Below are 22,140 nucleotides of genomic sequence, written 5' to 3' on the forward strand. Positions count from 1 at the left end.
GCCAACTGCATGTCTGCATTAACTAGTTAACTTGTTGAAACAATGCTCAAGTTTTATTTGTTAGATCATTTTTCAACAGTCAATTGGCAAAAATGTTCCGTCCAACAGGAATGCATGTTAATAGACATTGTACATAATTCACAAGTACATCATGTGCACCTTGCGCAGAAGAACAACAAGAACAATGCACTCACTATGTTCATGTAATATTTAGTTCGCCAGCAGTGATATCTGCTGGCAAAATATGATAACGCACCTCTGGTTTCAGTTTTGATATGACACGCAAATCGAGTCGTAGGCTACGGAAGCGTAATCAATGCATTCACTAAAGAAAATAAATTCTGCTCTTGTGTTTCTGAATTAACGACATAATTATGTCGTAATTCTAAAAAATGTTGGAAAAGATGATGCTCCTTTTTTATGAATTAAAGAAATGTTCATGTAAAAATATCTGCTCTTATTTTTCTGAAATAATGAGATACCTCACAATCCTCAAAACGACAAACTGTCATTCACTTGAGAGATCTAAATCACAGAGTCCCACCTGTTGAGTCCAGTTTTATTCTGGTTTATGTTTGAGACAGTGGGAGATACAAACGTCCATCAGTAATATTGATGGTATTGTTATTGGTTTGTCAACTTTGCTCAGGACAGAACGCCCATCATGGTCTGCTCGACATTGTGGCGTTTCTCCAGGATCAGTTGAATCGATAGGGCATTAGCCTGGCCATTGCCAGACCAAGTCCAATTGTAGATTGCACCATGTGCAGGGCGAATTCCAATCGCCGGCAGATGGGGGTGGGGCTACCCAGTCTAATAGGGCATGCTCCACAGATATAAGATGATGCATCTGAAATGCATTCTCTTCAGTAATATTTTAATTTAATAACGAGCGTGTGTAGCAGCTATTTCAAGGTTCAATGGTGGCCAAATATCCACCAGCTTACAATAATGGATTGGTCATTGAATGAATAAATGAATTAAACCGGTAGTGATTTGACAGCTTGTAATTACTCGCATTCAAATCCGACCAATGAAAAAGCGTTGCAGCGTCGACACCTCATGAATATTCATGAGTCTCCTCCTGGGTTTTGTTGTTGCTGCTGACAAGGCGTGTGATTCGACCATTCGACGAGTACTTGAAATGTTTCGACGCTCTCAATTAGAGTAAGGTAATATAAACGCTGTCTATGTCAAAACTGATATCCTCGTCATTATATTCAGGTCGTTTACACTTTTTTTAAAGGTTCAGGTCATTTATAAAACTATAACTGCATAAAAAGAGTGATATGTTCATGGTGCCATTCTTAGGCTGGGTTGCACCAATATGGATTAAAAACATCTTAATACATATCCAAAAAAAAATCTTAAACTGATTAAATCAAGGTTTAACTGTTAACCGTGTTGCAGCAAACTTTAAACCTAGTTTAAACTTAGTTTAATATTAATCCTGGTTATATTTAACCCTTTGGTAATCTCAGTTTAAACTCCATTTAAACTGAGATTAAATTTAAGTCTGTTGCGCCAGTAATTTTAAACCTATTCTTAACCTGGTTTAACGGTTATATTTAAACCACCTCTGGAGGAGGTTTATGTTAGGTTTATCACAGTTTTCTTGACAACATGGCTGTATATCTTCGCTGAATGGGGTTAGAGGAAAGAGTTCATCGCAGGAAAATTAGAGATAGGTTAAACCCAATTTAAATTCATGAAAATAGTTTTCACAGCTGCGGGATCATATCAATGATTTTCTTTGACCTGAGGTACCATGTTGGGGCAACCCAGCTAGAGGGTCCGTAATCATTGGTGGTCCTCCGCCAGTTTGAAACATCCGCCTCCTCTCTCCTGCCGCGTCCTTCTTTGCCTTTGCATTGTAGTTCAAGGCCGACCTGGGCTGTGCCACTTGGGCAGGGGCCACTCATTTTCTCCCCTCTGTAAATATAGACTTGGTAAATATAGACTCTGTAAATAAAGACAACAACAAGTTAATAATTTATTCACGAGAGAACTGGTGAATATATTGTGGTCCATCTTTATCAAGCATACATCGTGAATTTGCTCACATTTTGCCAGAATCCATCATCGCAGACACTGAAAACAAACAAATCCTATTTGAATCCTTGTTTAAACTAGTTTAACTAATCCAGGGTTAAAAATAAGATGTGCAACGCGTCTCTGATTAATTATGAACCAGTTTAAACCTAGATTTACTAACCCTAGATTAACCCTAAACCAGGATTAATTTAATCCATGTTGGTGCAACCCAGCCTTACTTTCGCTTTCACTTAGTTCGCTCACAGAGAAACAACGAAGACCTTCAGGGTGGTTTTTATAAAATAGGATGTTTTCAACAAACATTCTGGCTCCTCGGAACATCATAAGAGACCCTGTGTCTCAGCTGATGAACAATCAATAGCGCCATAACTCCAGGTGCAGACCTCCTGTAGGCCTGGTGCCTGCTCATTGTGCAGGCCTACACGCAGGCCTCCAGGCTGGTGATTAGCCCCTAAGATCTTCAGCAGCCAGATGACTGTGTTTGAGGTTTAGTATTGGATGAGTAAGGTGGAGTGTTTCACCCAAAGAAATTCTATATTAAACATAGGATCCAAAGACCAAATCAATCTAAAAAATGATGTAGCCCAATGAACATAAAAGTGGTACATTATATTTGTGACACACTTTTAACAATCACAAATGTATTTGTCACAGAAAAATGATAAGCATTAGATCACGGTTAATGCAGACATACAAGGTTAACAACTCTTTGTTTAACAGCTCTAATGTTTTCAAACTTCATATTATTTTGGTTTAGAGAAAAGTGTTAAAGATACAAGTTATTACATTTATTAACCCTGAATATTTTTTTTATCTCTCCAGATGTTTCTGAACTTCAAGATAAATCTGTAGCTGCATGGCAATGAAGATTTGGCAGCCAAAGTATAGCGTGTGTGGCCCATGTATATAGAATATACAAAGCAGGATAAAACAATCAACCTTATTTGGCCTTGGCTGAAAAACAAGACTTGCACTGACACACAGAAGAAATATCTGCCAAAAACGTTAGACCACCATGTTCTTACAAATCATGTTCCTAATATGTTCAGTTTTTAATACTTATGGCGTTGCTAGTACTGCATCACAATGGTGTCGCGCGGATGAATACAGAGCGGGACAGTCCTGCTGCCTTGCATGTTCTGGTGGTAAGAGTCATTAACCCAGCTGTTGTCAAGCTGTTGTCCAAAATAGTTCTGTATGATTTCTTCAAACAAATCCATTGGAAAACAACATATTTTAAACGTTCTTTCCAACAGGATATAAGGTTCATCGGGATTGCACAGCGACAACCATTACATTGTGCTCAAAGTGCCCCGATGGTACTTTCAAAGAAGGCTTTAGTGGACAGAAGCAATGCTCTGCCTGTACAAAGTGTGGCACAGGTACATCTATATTATAAAATAGAAACGCCCCCCATGCAACCCCCATATGTTGTGTTGATGAGAACGTTGTGTTATTCATGTTTATATCAGAAGTTGTGTTGTTCATGTTTATATCAGAAGTTGTGTTGTTCATGTTTATATCAGAAGTTGTACTCTCAGGTTGTCTCAGGTTCCTCTGTTGTGATTGACAGTTCTCGGTCTGAAGGTGAAGAAGTCGTGTACTCCAACATCAGATGCTGAGTGTGAGGTCCTGGATGGATTCTTCTGTAGTGACTCAGCAGATAAAGACACATTCTCAGATGCCACATCGTCATGCCAACCCCACACGATGTAAGTGGAGTAGGGCTGCAACTAACGATTATTTTAATAATCGATTAATCGGTTTAATATTTTTTCGATGAATCGATGAAGTAACACACACACACACACACACACAAAATTAACCAGCTTATGTCAGTTTAATAAACTTTTCATGCTTGTAAAGCTGGATAACGAATAAATTAAAACGCCAAACGAGAAACAGGAGATACTGTTGTTGCATGTCCTTACTTGAAAACTGAATAAATGTGAGATCTTGTATTGACTTAACCCTGCTGTCGAGCCCCCTTCTTGTCACGGATGACATCACCGCGGTGCTTCCGTGCCACTCCATTTCGCTTTTGCAAAGATTGTAACTAACACACTTTTTAGCTTCATGTATTGTAAATTACTCCCACATTTTGGAAGATTTCGGTCGAACCGTTTTCTCCGCCTCCGCCGTGTTTCATGTCCAAAATACAAGCAGTGGTCGCTCACACTATAGCACTAAAGGCTCGCTGTGGTCACTCACACTATAGAGCTGAAGGCTCGCTGTGGTCACTCACACTATAGAGCAGAAGGCTCGCTGTGGGCGCGCATGAAGCACGGACATGTCGGCGTTGGCTTCTGTAAACAGTTCCGCGCCTACGAGTATTAATAATCGCTCTACTCAACGAATCGATGACTAAATTCGTTGCCAACACTTTTAGTAATAGATTTTATCGATTTGTTGTTGCAGCCCTAAAGTGGAGTTCATTATCAAACCCAGTACCTTTTAAACCTGGAGTACAACACCCAGTCTGCTACTCTGAACTAAACGTGGTTTTGTCCTTCTGGTTTCAGATGTGATTCTGGGGTGCAGATAAAACCAGGAACTGGTTCAACTGATTCTACATGTATTACATATGTGGCAATTGTGTTCATAATAATAGGATGCATACTTTTCATTATATCAATCATAGTAGGTAAGGGTTGCATTACACTTTAATATGTATCATGGTTACATTAAACTAACATGTATAATGTTGCATTAAACTAACATGTATCATGTTACATTCAACTAACATGCATCAGGGTTATGCTGAATGATAGTGACTGCTGTCCTGACATGTGTTGTTTATCACCTTATAGCATTGGTTTATAGACATCTGGAGGTAAGTGTTATTACTGGTTTGATACAGAACACAATAATATGTGTGACCCTAGCTGGCAGTGGTGGAGTTATTAGATGATGACCTTGTAATGAAACCAATGTTGATATTTTATTTACATTTTTATCTTATAGAAAAAGAAACTGGATAGGAAGTTAGATGGTAAGTTCTTATTCCACATGTTTCATGTTTGATTGAGTAACAGATCATTTATTAATATCCAGTGATTATTAATATCCAGTGATTTGCAAGGGTTACTGACTCACACCAAGTCAAATGATATCACTGTGATTCAAAACATTTCATCTAATTGTACCAGAGAGTCAGAGCCTACCTAGCAGAGGGACCAGAGTGGCAGACCTACTGAACAACATCATCTAGATATTAGATTATAGAATGGAGCTATCCATGTATATAAGACACTACTCTCATAGCTGGGGCGATGTGGCCAGCATAACGTCAGCTCAGTGGCGTTTATAACGTAGCTCACTGAGTCGTCATGACAACACAGAGCAACAGAGAGAACAAAGGGTAGAAAGACTTCTGTACTTGTTTGACCACGATAATGGCAGCCGTCTCCCTACACGTATTCAGTCTGTCAAGATGTTCTTCTGTGTAGAGGCTGATTGAGAGTGGAAACCAGCAGCAGTTCATAATGATAGGATGCATTTATCCTGATAACATTAAACTAACATGTATCATGGTTACATTAAACTAACATGTATCAGGGTTATGCTGAATGATAGTGACTGCTGTCCTGACATGTTGCTGTATTGTTTATCTCTATAGATTTGGATAAACTAATACGTGAGGCGGTAAGTGTTATTACTGGTTTGATACAGAACACAATAATATGTGTGGCCCTAGCTGGCAGTGGTGGAGTTATTAGATGATGACCAGAGGTGGATTAACACACAGGCTAGCCTCGGCTGAGCCTAGGGGCCCAGGTGTGCAAGGGGCCCTGGGTTGGCCACACTATTTTCAATTTGACTTGAAATAAAAAAAGACTTGACCCCTATTGGCCCATAACAAGAACCATTAAAAAATAAAGCAGCTGATTGGGTACATGTGTGGGCCATGTCATGTGACCAGGTTCATAAAGTCTGTTTGGTTGTAAAGGAATACGTCACGTCTGCTGGACAGCAAAGAGGCAGAATGTCTGAAAAGAGAAAAAGAGAAAAGCAGTGTTTCCATTGGTGGATATAGCACTCGGACTATTTATGACTTTGCCTGTGACCAATGCCAGCGGGGAACGCTCTTTTTCAAAATTGGCGCCAGTTGAAGATAGACTGAGATCCATGATGGGCCAAAACAGACTGAATCACCCGTCTCTGATCCGTCCATTGAAAGAGATATTCTGTGTAAATTTGATTTCACCAGCCTCATTAAGGAGTTCTCTGTCGGTCGGTCGGTGAACAGAAATACGTGGTCGCAGCAGCTATGGCGAATTCACACTTGTTTCTGTATCATTGGTGTTTTAGTGAAGGCCGTCTCAATGTGTGTGTGTGTGCCGGTGCTCCCCGAGTGTGTGAGGGCCATGTAATATTCCTAGCACGCTTTTACACATGGAACGAAGTTTATTTTTTTCTGCGTGATCAGTAAGGGGGCCTCACACAAATAGTAGCCTAGGGGCCAATGACCACCTTAATCCACCACTGATGATGACCTTGTAATGAACCCAATGTTCATATTGGATTCACTTTTCTTTTTTTTTTCAAAAGGAAACAATGGACCAGTGGACCAAGTGTAACAGTAAGTTCTTATTCCACATGTTTCCCTTTGTAAACGAGTAACAGATAATTTATTCATACCCAGTGATTCGCGAGGGTTACTGACTCACACCAAGTCAAATGATATCTCTGTGATTGAAAAAACATTAAATCTAATTGTACCAGAGAGTCAGAGACTACCTAGCAGAGGGACCAGAGAGGCAGACCTACTGAACAACATCATCCAGATATTAGATTATAGAATGGAGCTATCCATGTATATAAGACACTACTCTCATAGCTGGGGCGATGTGGCCAGCATAACGTCAGATCAGTGGCGTTTATAACGTAGCTCACTGAGTCGTCATGACAACACAGAGCAGAGACAAAGGGTAGAAAGACCTCAGTCCTTGTTTGACCACGATAATGGCAGCCGTCTCCCTACACGTATTCAGTCTGTCAAGATGTTCTTCTGTGTAGAGGCTAATTCAGAGTGGAAACCAGGAACTGGTTCAACTGATTCTACATGATTAGAATATATGGAGCAGTTGATAATAATAGGATGGATACATTTCATAATATCAATCATAGTCCTGGGAGGTAAGGGTTACATTCAACTAACATGTAGCATGTTACATTAAACTAACATGTATCATAGTTACAATAAACTAACATGTATCATGGTTATAACCATGATACATGTTATTTAAATCTATATAATGTAAATGTAAGTATCATGGTGACATTAAACTAACTAATGATATTGACTGCTGTCCTGACATGTTGATATATTGTTTATCTCTATATAGAATCGATTGATCGACTTCTGAAGGTAAGTGTTATAACTGGTTTGATACAGAACACAATAATATGTGTGACCCTAGCTGGCAGTGGTGGAGTTATTAGATGATGACCTTGTAATGAACCCAACGTTGATATTTTATTTACATTTTTATTTTATAGAAAAAGAAAACAACGGAGAGGAAGTTAAAGGGTAAGTTCTTATTCCACATGTTTCACTTTGTAAATGAGTAACAGATAACTTAGATAGAATATATGTAGCAGTTCATAATAATAGGATGCATATCTTTCATAATATCAATCATAGTACTGGGAGGTAAGGGTTACATTAAACTAACATGTGTCATAGTTACATTAAACTAACATGTTTCATGGTTACATTAAACTAACATGTATCAGGGTTATGCTGAATGATAGTGACTGCTGTCCTGACATGTTGCTGTATTGTTTATCTCTATATAGACTTGCGTGCTCTACTTCAGGAGGTAAGTGTTATTACTGGTTTGATACAGAACACAATAACATGTGTGAAGGTTCAAGGAGTTTAATTGTCATTGTAGTACACAACGAAATACAGGTTGGCACTCTCTAGCAACAGTTAGAGTTTAAATGTCTAAATGACACAAAACACAAAAAGACACAATAAGACAATGACACAAAGACAAAGAGCAAATGACAGAAGTGGTTAAAAAAGATATGAATAGTGACATGTAGATTAAAAATGAACCGCAGTTGTAAAGTGCATAAAGATTTCAGTGGAGGCCACAGTAAAGTGCACAATACTCATAGTACACACACACACACACACACACACACACACACACACACACACACACACACACACACATCACCCTGTACATATTGTGCCCATCAAGTCCAGTCTGTTGTGTGTGTGTGTGGAGGGGCGGGGCGGGCGGGGTTGTGGGTGTTGGAAGCTACTGCTCCTGGAGGAGAGTTGTCCTTAGGTCTTTGTTAGGGGGTTGAGGGGGTGATGGAGGCTACAGCTCTTGCGGTGCGGGCCCGCAGTGTGCGGTATCTCTTCCCTGATGGTAGGGGGACAAACAAGGTGTGTCCAGGGTGAGTTTGATCTGTGCTTATTGACCTTGCCTTCCTCTTCAGGCGGTCACCACACACAGAGTCCAGGTCTGGGAGCTCAGCTCCTATGATCCTTTTAGCTGACCTAACCACCCTGGCCAAGTCCCTCCTGCTCTCCGCTGTGCAGCCTGCATACCACACACTGCAGCCCTGGCAGAGGATGCTCTCAAATGTGCTCCTATAAAAGTGAATGAGCAGGTGTGTGGATAAACCAGCCTGTTTGAGCTTCCCTAGAAAGAAGAGCCTCTTCTGGGCCCTCTTCACAAGGTTGGAGATGTTAGTAGCCCATGTTAGGTCCTTGGTGATGTACGTCCCCAGGAACTTAACAGAGTCCACCCTCTCCACTTCTTCCCCATTGGTGGTAAGTGGGGTCTGCGTGGTCCTCTTGGACCTCCTAAAGTCCACAAGGATCTCATTTGTTTTGGTGGTGTTTAGGACCAGGTTGTTATCCACAGGGCAGTTGCTAGGAATTCTGGGCCCCCAGAAAGAATATCGTGTTGGCCCCTCTACCCCATTCATTGCCACCTTAAATGTTCTTGTCTTCAGTGTTCTTGAAGGTGCCTGGTGTAATAATTTGTTTCCTTTTTTACATTTAACGACTTAACAAGTCAGAGTATTATTATGTAAATTATGTATTATTAATTGTCTTATTCTCATTTCCCTGATTTGCAACACGTTATTACACCTCTGATTGCAAATACATTTTCAATTAACCACTCAGCAAATAGGTGTGGGTATTTTATTGTATTTAACAATCAAGCACTGATATGCAAAAAGCAAAGTGTCCTGGCTCAAGATAGTCCACAGGTAAATATGTAGCATTTAACTTAAATGTACAAGTGAAACAAAGAGCACATGGAATACGTTGTTGTAAAACAAATATCAAAAACAACAACAAGCCTCATCTAATCTCAATTAAAGTTTAAATTGGCTTGTTTGTTCGCTGTAAGTCTCATCGCTCACTTCCGATGAGGAAGAACCATGGGAAGAACCAGGCACGTGCACACATAGGGCCCTAGGGGTGCTTGAGCCCCTGCCCTTTTTGCCTTGTATTAGAAAGTGCCCTCTGAGTGTTCTTCAACAATCGCGCCCGCAAAAGTGCTCGTCCGCGATACAACCCCCCGTTAACAATAGCGCTCGTCCGCGATCCAACCCCCCACCCCCCCCCCCCCCCCCCCCCCCGGCACCTGCCCCTCAAAACTCCTGTGCACGTCCCTGGGAAGAACGAACCGCGGTGTGGACCAACCCATTTTTAAAGAAGGGGCCAAGGGGATTATTGAAATTATTAAAATTAGAATATTGTATGATTTGTGGCTTTGTTTTAATTCGGATTCATTCATAGGAATATATATTAGTTCAGTGTATGCATAATCATTTTGTCATAGAGGCTTCTGGGGGCTGTGTGTGGGCCCTAGCGGGCTGTGGGCCCTTATAATTGTCATAACCTTTCCCCCCTATACGACGGCGCTGGTTATCCACACACCACTCTGCCATGTGTTGGACCTCCTGCCTATAATGGCACTCGTTGTTGTCACTAATGAGCCCCACCACAGCAGAGTCATCAGCAAATTTGATTATGGTGTTGATGAATGGATGGGTACGCAGTCATGGGTGAAGAGGGTGTAGAGGGCTGGGCTGAGTACACACCCCTGGGGCGCACCGGTGTTCAAGGTTATAGTTGAGGATGTCAGATCCCCTACTCTGACATTCTGCGGTCTGTTTGAAACAAAGTCCAGGATCCATGAGCAGAGTGAGGTGGGGAGACCAAGATGAATGAGTTTGAGGACCAGTTTATGGGGGATTATGGTGTTGAAGTCAGAGCTGAAGTCCACAAAGAGCATCCTTACATATGTGTTCGGGTACTCCAGGTGGGACAGGGCTGTGTGGATTGCGATGGAGACAGCGTCCTTAGTGGATCTGTTTGCTTTATCGGCAAACTGGTGGCTGTCCAGGTCCATAAGGGATGCGGTCCCTCTGATGTATGTCAGTATCATCCGCTCAAAGCACTTCATGATTACTGGGGTGAGGGCGACTGGGCGCTAGTCATTGAGACAGGTAATGGCAGATTTTTGGGGGATAGGGATGATGGTAGTGGTCTTAAGGCAGGTGGGAACTGCAGCTTGTTGCAGAGAGAGGTTGAAGATGTCTGTAGAAACTCCTGCTAACTGGTCGGTACATGACCTCAGTATACGGCCCGACACCCATCAGGGCCAGTAGACTTGTTGGTGTCTCAAGGGGGACCTCACCTGGTGGTGCTGAAGAGTGAGTGTCTGGTCCTCCTCTGGCCCTGTCACCTGACGCTCCACTGTCACCCCACTGTGCTGCTTGTCAAAGCGGGCGAAAAATAGGTTTAGGGTGTCTGGGAGGTCCCTGTCCTCGCTAACCAGTGTGGTCTTATATTTGTAGTCAGTTAGAGTTTTGATGCCTCTCCACATGCTCCTGGGGTCCTTGTTTTCAAAGTGACCCTCAATGCTCTGTCTGTACTTGCCTTTGGCCTCTTTAATGCCCTTTTTTAGGTCTCGTCGGGCAGTTCTATAGGCCAGCAAGTCACCAGACCTGAAGCCAGTATCTCTCGCCCTGAGCAGCAACCTCGCATTACCGTCAAACCAGGGTTTCCGATTAGGGAACACCTTGATGGTTCTGGTGTGCAGTACTGTCTCTGTGCAATACTGAATGTAGTCTAGGACGTTAGAGGTGTACTCCTCCAAGTTGGCTCCCTGTGAAAATACCTCCCATACTGTGCTCTCAAAGCAGTCCTGTAGTGATGTAACAGCTTCCTCACTCCGTACCTGTACTGTCTTCACAGCTGGTTTGGTTCTACAGACAACTGGTTTATAAGATGGAATCAGTGTCAAGGAGATATGATCTGATAATCCGAGGTGTGGGGATGGTGCAGCTTCATATGCCCTCTGTATATTTGTATATACTTGGTCCAGTGTGTTTTTATCTCTGGTTTGAAAGTTGACATTGTTGTGGAGTTTTGGTAATACTTTCTTGGTAATACTATACTAGTTATTAGATGATGACCTTGTAATGAACCCAATGTTGATATTTTATTTACATTTTTATCTTATAGAAAAAGGAAAAACTGGAACTGGATAGGGAGTTAACTGGTAAGTTCTTATTCCACATGTTTTACTGTGTTAATGAGTAACATATCATTTGCTAATATCCAGTGATTTGTAAGGGTTACTGATTCACACCAAGTCAAATTATATCGCTGTGATTAAAAACATTAAATCTAATTGTACCAGAGAGTCAGAGCCTACCTAGCAGAGGGACCAGAGTGGCAGACCTACTGAACAACATCATGTAGATATTTGATTATAGAATGGAGCTATCCATGTATATAAGACACTACTCTCATAGCTGGGGCGATGTGGCCAGCATAACGTCAGCTCAGTGGCGTTTATAACGTAGCTTACTGAGTTGTCATGACAACACAGAGCAGGGACAAAGGGTAGAAAGACTTCTGTCCTTGTTTGACCACGATAATGGCAGCCGACTCCCTACACGTATTCAGTCTGTCAAGATGTTCTTCTGTGTAGAGGCTAATTCAGAGTAGAAACCAGGAACTGGTTCAACTGATTCTACATGATTAGAATATATGGATCAGTTCATAATAATAGGATGGATATGTTTCATAATATCAATCATAGTCCTGGGAGGTAAGGGTTACATTAAACTAACATGTATCATGGTTACATTAAACTAACATATATAATAGATACAATAAACTAAGATGTATCATGTTATATTAAACTAACGTGTATCATGATAACAATAAACTCTAACATGAATCATGGTTACATTCAACTAACATGTATCATGTTACATTCAACTAACATGTATCATGGTTACATTCAACTAACATGTATCATGTTACATTCAACTAACATGTATCATGGTTACATTCAACTAACATGTATCAGGGTTATGCTGAATGATAGTGACTGCTGTCCTGACATGTTGCTGTATTGTTTATCTCTATAGAATTGGCTAATCTAATACATGAGAAGGTAAGTATTATTACTGGTTTGATACAGAACACAATAATATGTGTGGCCCTAGCTGGCAGTGGTGGAGCTATTAGATGATGACCAGAGGTGGATTAACACACAGGCTAGCCTCGGCAGAGCCTAGGGGCCCAGGTGTGTAAGGGGCCCTGGGTTGGTCAGACTATTTTCAATTTGACTTGAAATAAAAAAAGACTTGGCCCCTATTGGCCCATAACAAGAACCATTAAAAAGTGAAGCAGCTGATAGGGTACATGTGTGGGCCATGTCATGTGACCAGGTTCATAAAGTCAGTGTGGTTGTAAAGGAATACGTCACGTCTGCTGGACAGCAAAGAGGCAGAATGTCTGAAAAGAGAAAAAGAGAAAAGCAGTGTTTCCATTGGTGCATAAAGCACTCTGACTATTCATGACTTTGCCTGTGACCAATGCCAGCGGGGAGCGCTCTTTTTCAAAATCGGCACTAGTTGAAGATAGACTGAGATCCACAATGGGACAAAACAGACTGAATCACCCGTCTCTGATCCATCCATTGAAAGAGATATTCTGCACAAATTGGATTTCACCAGCCTCATTAAGGAGTTCTCTGTCGGTCGGTCGGTCCACAGAAATACGTGGTCGCAGCAGCTATGGGGAATTCACATTTGTATCATTGGTGTTTTAGTGAAGGCCGTCTCAATGTGTGTGTGTGCCAGTGCTCCCCAAGTGTGTGTGTAAGGGCCATGTAATATTCCTAGCACGCTTTTACACATGGCACGAAATTGATTTGTTTTTTCTGTGTGATCAGTAAGGGGGCCTCACACAAATAGTAGCCTAGGGGCCAATGACCACCTTAATCCACCACTGATGATGACCTTGTCATCAACCCAATGTTCATATTTGATTCACATTTTTATTTTATTGAAAAAGGAAACACTGGAACAGGCTATGGAGTGTGATGGTAAGTTCTTATTCCACATGTTTCACTTTGTAAATGAGTAACATATCATTTATTAATATCCAGTGACTTGCAAGGGTTACTGACTCACACCAAGTCAAATGATATCGCTGTGATTGAAAAAACATTTCATCTAATTGTACCAGAGAGTCAGAGCCTACCTAGCAGAGGGACCAGAGTGGCAGACCTACTGAACAACATCATCTAGATATTAAATTATAGAATGGAGCTATCCATGTATATAAGACACTACTCTCATAGCTGGGGCGATGTGGCCAGCATAACGTCAGCTCAGTGGCGTTTATAACGTAGCTCCCTGAGTCGTCATGACAACACAGAGCAGGGACAAAGGGTAGAAAGACTTCAGTCCTTGTTTGACCACGATAATGGCAGCCGTCTCCCTACACGTATTCAGTCTGTCAAGATGTTCTTCTGTGTAGAGGCTAATTCAGAGTGGAAACCAGGAACTGGTTCAACTGATTCTACATGATTAGAATATATGGAGCAGTTCATAATAATAGGATGGATATGTTTCATAATATCAATCATAGTCCTGGGAGGTAAGGGTTACATTCAACTAACATGTATCATGTTACATTAAACTAACATGTATCATAGTTACAATAAACTAACATGTATCAAGGTTATAACCATGATACATGTTATTTAAATCTATATAATGCAAATGTAAGTATCATGGTGACATTAAACTAACTAATGATATTGAATGCTGTTCTGACATGTTACTGTATTGTTTATCTCTATATAGGATTGATTGATCAACTTCTGAAGGTAAGTGTTATAACTGGTTTGATACAGAACACGATAATATGTGTGACCCTAGTTGGCAGTGGTGGTTATTACATGATGACCTTGTAATGAACCCAATGTTCATATTTTATTTACATTTTTATTTTATAGAAAAAGAAAACAACGGAACAGGAGAGGAAGTTAAAGGGTAAGTTCTTATTCCACATGTTTCACTTTGTAAACGAGTAACAGATAACTTAGATAGAATATATGGAGCAGTTCATAATAATAGGATGCATATCTTTCATATTATCAACCATAGTCCTGGGAGGTAAGGGTTACATTAAACTAACATGTGTCATAGTTACATTAAACTAACATGTTTCATGGTTACATTAAACTAACATGTTTCATGGTTACATTAAACTAACATGTATCAGGGTTATACTGAATGATAGTGACTGCTGTCCTGACATGTTACTGTATTGTTTATCTCTATATAGACTTGCGTGCTCTACTTCAGGAGGTAAGTGTTATTACTGGTTCGATACAGAACACAATAACATGTGTGAAGGTTCAAGGAGTTTAATTGTCATTGTAGTACACAACGAAATACAGGTTGGCACTCTCTAGCAACAGTTAGAGTTTAAATGTCTAAATGACACAAAACACAAAAAGACACAATAAGACAATGACACAAAGACAAAGACCAAATGATAGAAGTGGTTAAAAAAGATATGAATAGTGACATGTAGATTAAAAATGAACCGCAGTTGTAAAGTGCATAAAGATTTCAGTGGAGGCCACAGTAAAGTGCACAATACTCATAGTACACACACACACACACACACACACACACACACACACACACACACACACACACACACAAACATCACCCTGTACATATTGTGCCCATCAAGTCCAGTCTGTTGTGTGTGTGTGTGGAGGGGCGGGGCGGCGGGGTTGTGGGTGTTGGAAGCTACTGCTCCTGGAGAAGAGTTGTCCTTAGGTCTTTGTTAGGGGGTTGAGGGGGTGATGGAGGCTACAGCTCTTGTGGTGCGGGCCCGCAGTGTGCGGTATCTCTTCCCTGATGGTAGGGGGACAAACAAGGTGTGTCCAGGGTGAGTTTGATCTGTGCTTATTGACCTTGCCTTCCTCTTCAGGCGGTCACCACACACAGAGTCCAGGTCTGGGAGCTCAGCTCCTATGATCCTTTTAGCTGACCTAACCACCCTGGCCAAGTCCCTCCTGCTCTCCGCTGTGCAGCCTGCATACCACACACTGCAGCCCTGGCAGAGGATGCTCTCAAATGTGCTCCTATAAAAGTTAATGAGCAGGTGTGTGGATAAACCAGCCTGTTTGAGCTTCCCTAGAAAGAAGAGCCTCTTCTGGGCCCTCTTCACAAGGTTGGAGATGTTAGTAGCCCATGTTAGGTCCTTGGTGATGTACGTCCCCAGGAACTTAACAGAGTCCACCCTCTCCACTTCTTCCCCATTGGTGGTAAGTGGGGTCTGCGTGGGCACATGACCTCAGTATACGGCCCGACACCCATCAGGGCCAGTAGCCTTGTTGGTGTCAATCCTTCTCAAGGGGGACCTCACCTGGTGGTGCTGAAGAGTGAGTGTCTGCTCCTCCTCTGGCCCTGTCACCTGACGCTCCACTGTCACCCCACTGTGCTGCTTGTCAAAGCGGGCGAGAAAGTGGTTTAGGGTGTCTGGGAGGTCCCTGTCCTCGCTAACCAGTGTGGTCTTATATTTGTAGTCAGTTAGAGTTTTGATGCCTCTCCACATGCTCCTGGGGTCCTTGTTTTCAAAGTGACCCTCAATGCTCTGTCTGTACTTGCCTTTGGCCTCTTTAATGCCCTTTTTTAGGTCTCGTCGGGCAGTTCTATAGGCCAGCATGTCACCCGACCTGAAGGCAGTATCTCTCGCCCTGAGCAGCAACCTCGCATTACCGTCAAACCAGGGTTTCTGATTAGGGAACAGCTTGATGGTTCTGGTGCGCAGTACTATCTCGGTGCAAAACTGAATGTAGTCCAGGACGTTAGAGGTGTACTCCTCCAAGTTGGCTCCCCGTGAAAATACCTCCCATACTGTGCTCTCGAAACAGTCCTGTAGTGATGTAACAGCTTCCTCACTCCGTACCTGTACTGTCTTCACAGCTGGTTTGGTTCTACAGACAACTGGTTTATAAGATGGAATCAGTGTCAAGGAGATATGATCTGATAATCCGAGGTGCAGCTTCATATGCCCTCTGTATATTTGTATATACTTGGTCCAGTGTGTTTTTATCTCTGGTTTGAAAGTTGACATTGTTGTGGAGTTTTGGTAATACTTTCTTGGGTAATTCTATACTAGTTATTAGATGATGACCTTGTGATGAACCCAATGTTGATATTTTATTTACATTTTTATCTTATAGAAAAAGGAAAAACTGGAACTGGATAGGGAGTTAACTGGTAAGTTCTTATTCCACATGTTTTACTGTGTTAATGAGTAACATATCATTTGTTAATATCCAGTAATTTGCAAGGGTTACTGACTCACACCAAGTCAAATTTTATCACTGTGATTAAAAACATTAAATCTATCAGAGAGTGAGAGCCTACCTAGCAGATGGACCAGAGTGGCAGGCCTACTGAACAACATCATCTAGATATTAGATTATAGAATGGAGCTATCCATGTATATAAGACACTACTCTCATAGCTGGGGCGATGTGGCCAGCATAACGTCAGCTCAGTGGCGTTTATAACGTAGCTCACTGAGTCGTCATGACAACACAGAGCAGGGACAAAGGATAGAAAGACTTCTGTCCTTGTTTGACCACGATAATGGCGGCCGTCTTCCTACATGTATTCAGTCTGTCAAGATGTTCTTCTGTGTAGAGGCTAATTCAGAGTGGAAACCAGGAACTGGTTCAACTGATTCTACGTGATTAGAATATATGGAGCAGTTCATAATAATAGGATGGATACGTTTCATAATATCAATCATAGTCCTGGGAGGTAAGGGTTACATTCAACTCTAACATGTTTCATGATTACATTAAACTAACATGTATAATAGATACAATAAACTAAGATGTATCATGTTACATTAAACTAACGTGTATCATGATAACATTAAACTCTAACATGAATCATGGTTACATTGAACTAACATGTATCATGTTACATTCAACTAACATGTATCAGGGTTATGCTGAATGATAGTGACTGCTGTCCTGACATGTTGCTGTATTGTTTATCTCTATAGAATTGGCTAATCTAATGCGTGAGGCGGTAAGTATTATTACTGGTTTGATACAGAACACAATAATATGTGTGGCCCTAGCTGGCAGTGGTGGAGTTATTACCAGAGGTGGATTAACACACAGGCTAGCCTCGGCTGAGCCTAGGGGCCCAGGTGTGCAAGGGGCCCTGGATTGGCCACACTATTTTCAATTTGACTTGAAATAAAAAAAGACTTGGCCCCTATTGGCCCGTAACAAGAACCATTAAAAAGTGAAGCAGCTGATTGGGTAGATGTGTGGGCCATGTCATGTGACCAGGTTCATAAAGTCAGTGTGGTTGTAAAGGAATACGTCACGTCTGCTGGACAGCAAAGAGGCAGAATGTCTGAAAAGAGAAAAAGAGAAAAGCAGTGTTTCCATTGGTGGATAAAGCACTCTGACTATTCATGATTTTGCCTGTGACCAATGCCAGCGGGGAGCGCTCTTTTTCAAAATCTGTGCTAGTTGAAGATAGACTGAGATCCATGATGGGCCAAAACAGACTGAATCACCCGTCTCTGATCCGTCCATTGAAAGAGATATTCTGCACAAATTAGATTTCACCAGCCTCATTAAGGAGTTCTCTGTCGGTCGGTCGGTCCACAGAAATACGTGGTCGCAGCAGCTATGGGGAATTCACACTTGTTTCTGTATCATTGGTGTTTTAGTGAAGGCCGTCTCAATGTGTGTGTGTGCCGGTGCTCCCCGAGTGTGTGTGTGAGGGCCATGTAATATTCCTAGCACGCTTTTACACATGGCACGAAATAGATTTCTTTCTGCGTGATCAGTAAGGGGGCCTCACACAAATAGTAGCCTAGGGGCCAATGACCACCTTAATCCACCACTGATGATGACCTTGTAATGAACCCAATGTTCATATTTGATTCACATTTTTATTTTATTGTAAAAGGAAACACTGGAACATTGGCAGAGGTGTAACGGTAAGTTCTTATTCCACATGTTTCACTTTGTAAATGAGTAACACATCATTTATTAATATCCAGTGATTTGCAAGGGTTACTGACTCACACCAAGTCAAATGATATCGCTGTGATTCAAAATATTTAATCTAATTGTACCAGAGAGTGAGAGCCTACCTAGCAGAGGGACCAGAGTGGCAGACCTACTGAACAACATCATCTAGATATTAGATTATAGAATGGAGCTATCCATGTATATAAGACACTACTCTCATAGCTGGGGCGATGTGGCCAGCATAACGTCAGCTCAGTGGCGTTTATAACGTAGCTCACTGAGTCGTCATGACAACACAGAGCAGGGACAAAGGGTAGAAAGACTTCTGTCCTTGTTTGACCACGATAATGGCAGCCGTCTCCCTACACGTATTCAGTCTGTCAAGATGTTCTTCTGTGTAGAGGCTAATTCAGAGTGGAAACCAGGAACTGGTTCAACTGATTCTACATGATTAGAATATATGGAGCAGTTCATAATAATAGGATGGATACGTTTAATAATATCAATCATAGTCCTGGGAGGTAAGGGTTACATAATTAAACTTATTCAACTAACATGTATCATGGTTAGATTAAACTAACTATGTAAACTATGTATCATGGTTATAATCATGATACCTGTTATTTAAATCTATAGATTTAAATAACAGGTATCATGGTGACCCAAAACAGACAGGAGGGGAGATCCTTTGTTGCTGCCCTACATGTCAGTAGGCATAAAGGGCAGTACGTAAGTATCATGGTGACATTAAACTAACACTAACACATTAGTGTGACATTAAACTAACACATTAAACTAACATAGTGACTGCTGTCCTGACATGTGACTGTATTGTTTATCTCTATATAGACATGTATCATCGTCTTAAGGAGGTAAGTGTTATAACTGGTTTGATACAGAACACAATAATATGTGTGACCCTAGCTGGCAGTGGTGGAGTGATTAGATGATGACCTTGTAATGAACCCAATGTTGATATTTTATTTACATTTTTATTTCATAGAAAAAGAAAACACCGGAACAGGAGAGGAAGTTAAAGAGTAAGTTCTTATTCCACATGTTTCACTTTGTAAATGAGTAACAGATAACTTAGATAGAATATATGGAGTAGGTCATAATAATAGGATGCATATCTTTACATTAAACTCTATCATGTATCATGATAACATTAAACTACTGACATGTATTGTGGCTAGATTGAACTAACATGTATCATGGTTACATTAGACTAACATGTATCAGGGTTATGCTGAATGATAGTGACTGCTGTCCTGACATGTTACTATATTGTTTATCTCTATATAGGATTGGCTGATCAATATAATGAGGTAAGTGTTATTTCTGTTTGATACAGAACACAATAATATGTGTGAATGTTCAAGGAGTTTGATTGTCATTGTACTACACAATGAAATACAGGTTGGGACTCTGTAGCAGCAGTTAGAGTTGAAATGTCTAAACTAAACAAAATACAAAAAGACACAAGACAATGACACAAAGACAAAGACCAAATGACAGAAGTGTTTAAAAAATATATTAATAGTGATATTTGGATAAAACACACACACACACACCCTGTACATATTGAGCCCATCAAGTCCAGTCTGTTGTGTGTGTGTGTGTGTGTGTGTGTGTGGCGGGGCGGGCGGGGTTGTGGGTGTTGGAAGCTACTGCTCCTGGAGGAGAGTTGTCCTTAGGTCTTTGTTAGGGGGTTGAGGGGGTGATGGAGGCTACAGCTCTTGTGGTGCGGGCCCGCAGTGTGCGGTGCCTCTTCCCTGATGGTAGGGGGACAAACAAGGTGTGTCCAGGGTGAGTCTATCTGTGCTTATTGACCTTGCCTTCCTCTTCAGGCGGTCACTACACATAGAGTCCAGGTCTGGGAGCTCAGCTCCTATGATCCTTTTAGCTGACCTAACCACCCTGGCCAAGTCCCTCCTGCTCTCCGCTGTGCAGCCTGCATACCACACACTGCAGCCCTGGCAGAGGATGCTCTCAAATGTGCTCCTATAAAAGTTAATGAGCAGGTGTGTGGATAAACCAGCCTGTTTGAGCTTCCCTAGAAAGAAGAGCCTCTTCTGGGTTGGAGATGTTAGTAGCCCATGTTATGTCCTTGGTGGTGTACGTCCCCAGGAACGTAACAGAGTCCACCCTCCCCACTTCTTCCCCATTGGTGGTGAGTGGGGTCTGCGTGGTCCTCTTGGACCTCCTAAAGTCCACAAGGATCTCATTTGTTTTGGTGGTGTTTAGGACCAGGTTGTTATCCACACACCACTCTGCCATGTGTTGGACCTCCTGCCTATAATGGCACTTGGTGTTGTCTCTAATGAGCCCCACCACAGCGGATTTGATTATGGTGTTGGATGAATGGATGGGTACGCAGTCATGGGTGAAGAGGGTGTCGAGGGCTGGGCTGAGTACACACCCCTGGGGCGCACCGGTGTTCAAGGTTATAGTTGAGGATGTCAGATCCCCTACTCTGACATTCTGCGGTCTGTTTTGTCGAGTGTTCCAACCTATAATGGGTTTTTATAGTATGAGGGCTATATGAGAACCTTCAGTCGCACTAGGTGGGAAGACCTCTCCTGAGCCGTCGCCTAGGAGGGGGGATACCCGATACTGGTTTCTCTTCGGCCCCGGGGCTTAACCTGTGCTGGCCCTCTTGGTACGTGTTAGAGTTCCTCGGCTAAGCTCAGTGGAGGAAGACTCTGGTCTATGTGTCCAACACAGGTCACTCGTTTAAGCCCCTACGAGGTTAAGCTAAGTTTTAGGCTATACGCGTTTCGATCGAACTCTGTGGTGTCTCTTACCACCCCAGTCCCTATGGGCCACGAAGCGGGCAATGTAAAGGGTCTGAACCTCTTTACATTGCCTCACTCTCCGGACCAGTCACAATCAACCTTGTTTGTGTCATGCACCACTCACCTATCGTGCGGAGGCTGGGAGAGCTGCGAGCTGTCGGTTGGGCCCCTACTGAGGAGCCGGATCAATTACTGAAGAACCGATTCAATCGCCTACTACAAAGTGTAGTTAGGTAGTTTTATTTAGATTCAATAAACTCGTTTTACACTATGACAGAGAAAAGGGATTTTCAAGAGAAAGAGGTTAAATGTTAACGGAGTCTAATATATAATACAGTTTTACAAAAAGTTACAGAAAATTATGATTACATTAAAAAATAGTCTAAAACATTAAATCAACATTAAGGTTTCTATTAAAGAGGTCTACACGCTCCTGTCTTTGCATATCTATTAGAGTCAACAATTGAGTCTAGTAGACTGCACGAGCAGTGTTACAATAAACCATGCATTCAATTATCAATCAACAATACAAATTATCAATAAACAATATAAGTAAGATTAGATATAAGGTTAGTAATCCTAATAAACCTGAAAAAGAATCTAAGGTTAGTAATCCTAACAAACCTGAAAAAGAATCTAAGGTTAGTAATTCTAACAAACCTGAAAAAGAATAAGCTAAAGAGAGGTAATCGCAATACGCAAAAAAGGCCTCCGTAGAGGCTGCCTTACTAAGTAAGTAGAGGGAGAAAGGGAAGGAGGGGAAAAAGCAGTGACCGGGGTCCAATAGAGTCAAGTGACTCCATCAGACCCCGTGGGTTAGTGAGTAAAAGAAGGCAGGAGAAGAAGTGCTGCCGAGAGGGTCCTGGGTGCGGGGTCCTATATCTACCAGTCGACAGCTGACT

General features: G+C 41.8%; 2 protein-coding genes across 2 annotated transcripts; one reads left to right on the forward strand and one right to left on the reverse strand.

The window, feature by feature from the left end:
• Positions 1-845: 845 nt before the first annotated feature.
• Positions 846-18,133, forward strand: LOC311359677 (uncharacterized protein; the record flags this gene model as incomplete). The annotated part of the gene is made up of 15 exons (XM_084479735.1): positions 846-1,172; positions 2,878-3,200; positions 3,312-3,437; positions 3,629-3,767; positions 4,578-4,699; positions 4,866-4,888; positions 5,020-5,047; positions 5,675-5,700; positions 13,415-13,445; positions 14,212-14,234; positions 14,364-14,400; positions 14,696-14,718; positions 16,614-16,650; positions 17,450-17,599; positions 18,072-18,133. Exons 2-15 carry the CDS (start codon positions 3,071-3,073, stop codon positions 18,131-18,133), a joined length of 957 nt encoding a protein of 318 aa, XP_084335861.1. The 5' UTR covers positions 846-1,172; positions 2,878-3,070.
• On the reverse strand, positions 7,686-16,307 carry LOC311359605 (uncharacterized protein). The gene is made up of 2 exons (XM_084479661.1): positions 15,721-16,307; positions 7,686-10,671 (listed from the first exon to the last, which is right to left on the reverse strand). The coding sequence occupies exon 2, from the start codon at positions 9,007-9,009 to the stop codon at positions 8,368-8,370; it is 642 nt and encodes a 213-aa protein (XP_084335787.1). The 5' UTR covers positions 9,010-10,671; positions 15,721-16,307; the 3' UTR covers positions 7,686-8,367.
• Positions 18,134-22,140: the final 4,007 nt, after the last annotated feature.

This window comes from Micromesistius poutassou (genome assembly GCF_964030765.1).
Source record: "Micromesistius poutassou genome assembly, chromosome: 15".
Classification (NCBI taxonomy): Eukaryota; Metazoa; Chordata; class Actinopteri; order Gadiformes; family Gadidae; genus Micromesistius; species Micromesistius poutassou.

Coding starts and splice junctions, on each gene's coding strand:
- LOC311359605 (XM_084479661.1), bottom strand. CDS start 9,009: ATGAATGGGGTAGAGGGGCCAACACGATATTCTTTCTGGGGGCCCAGA.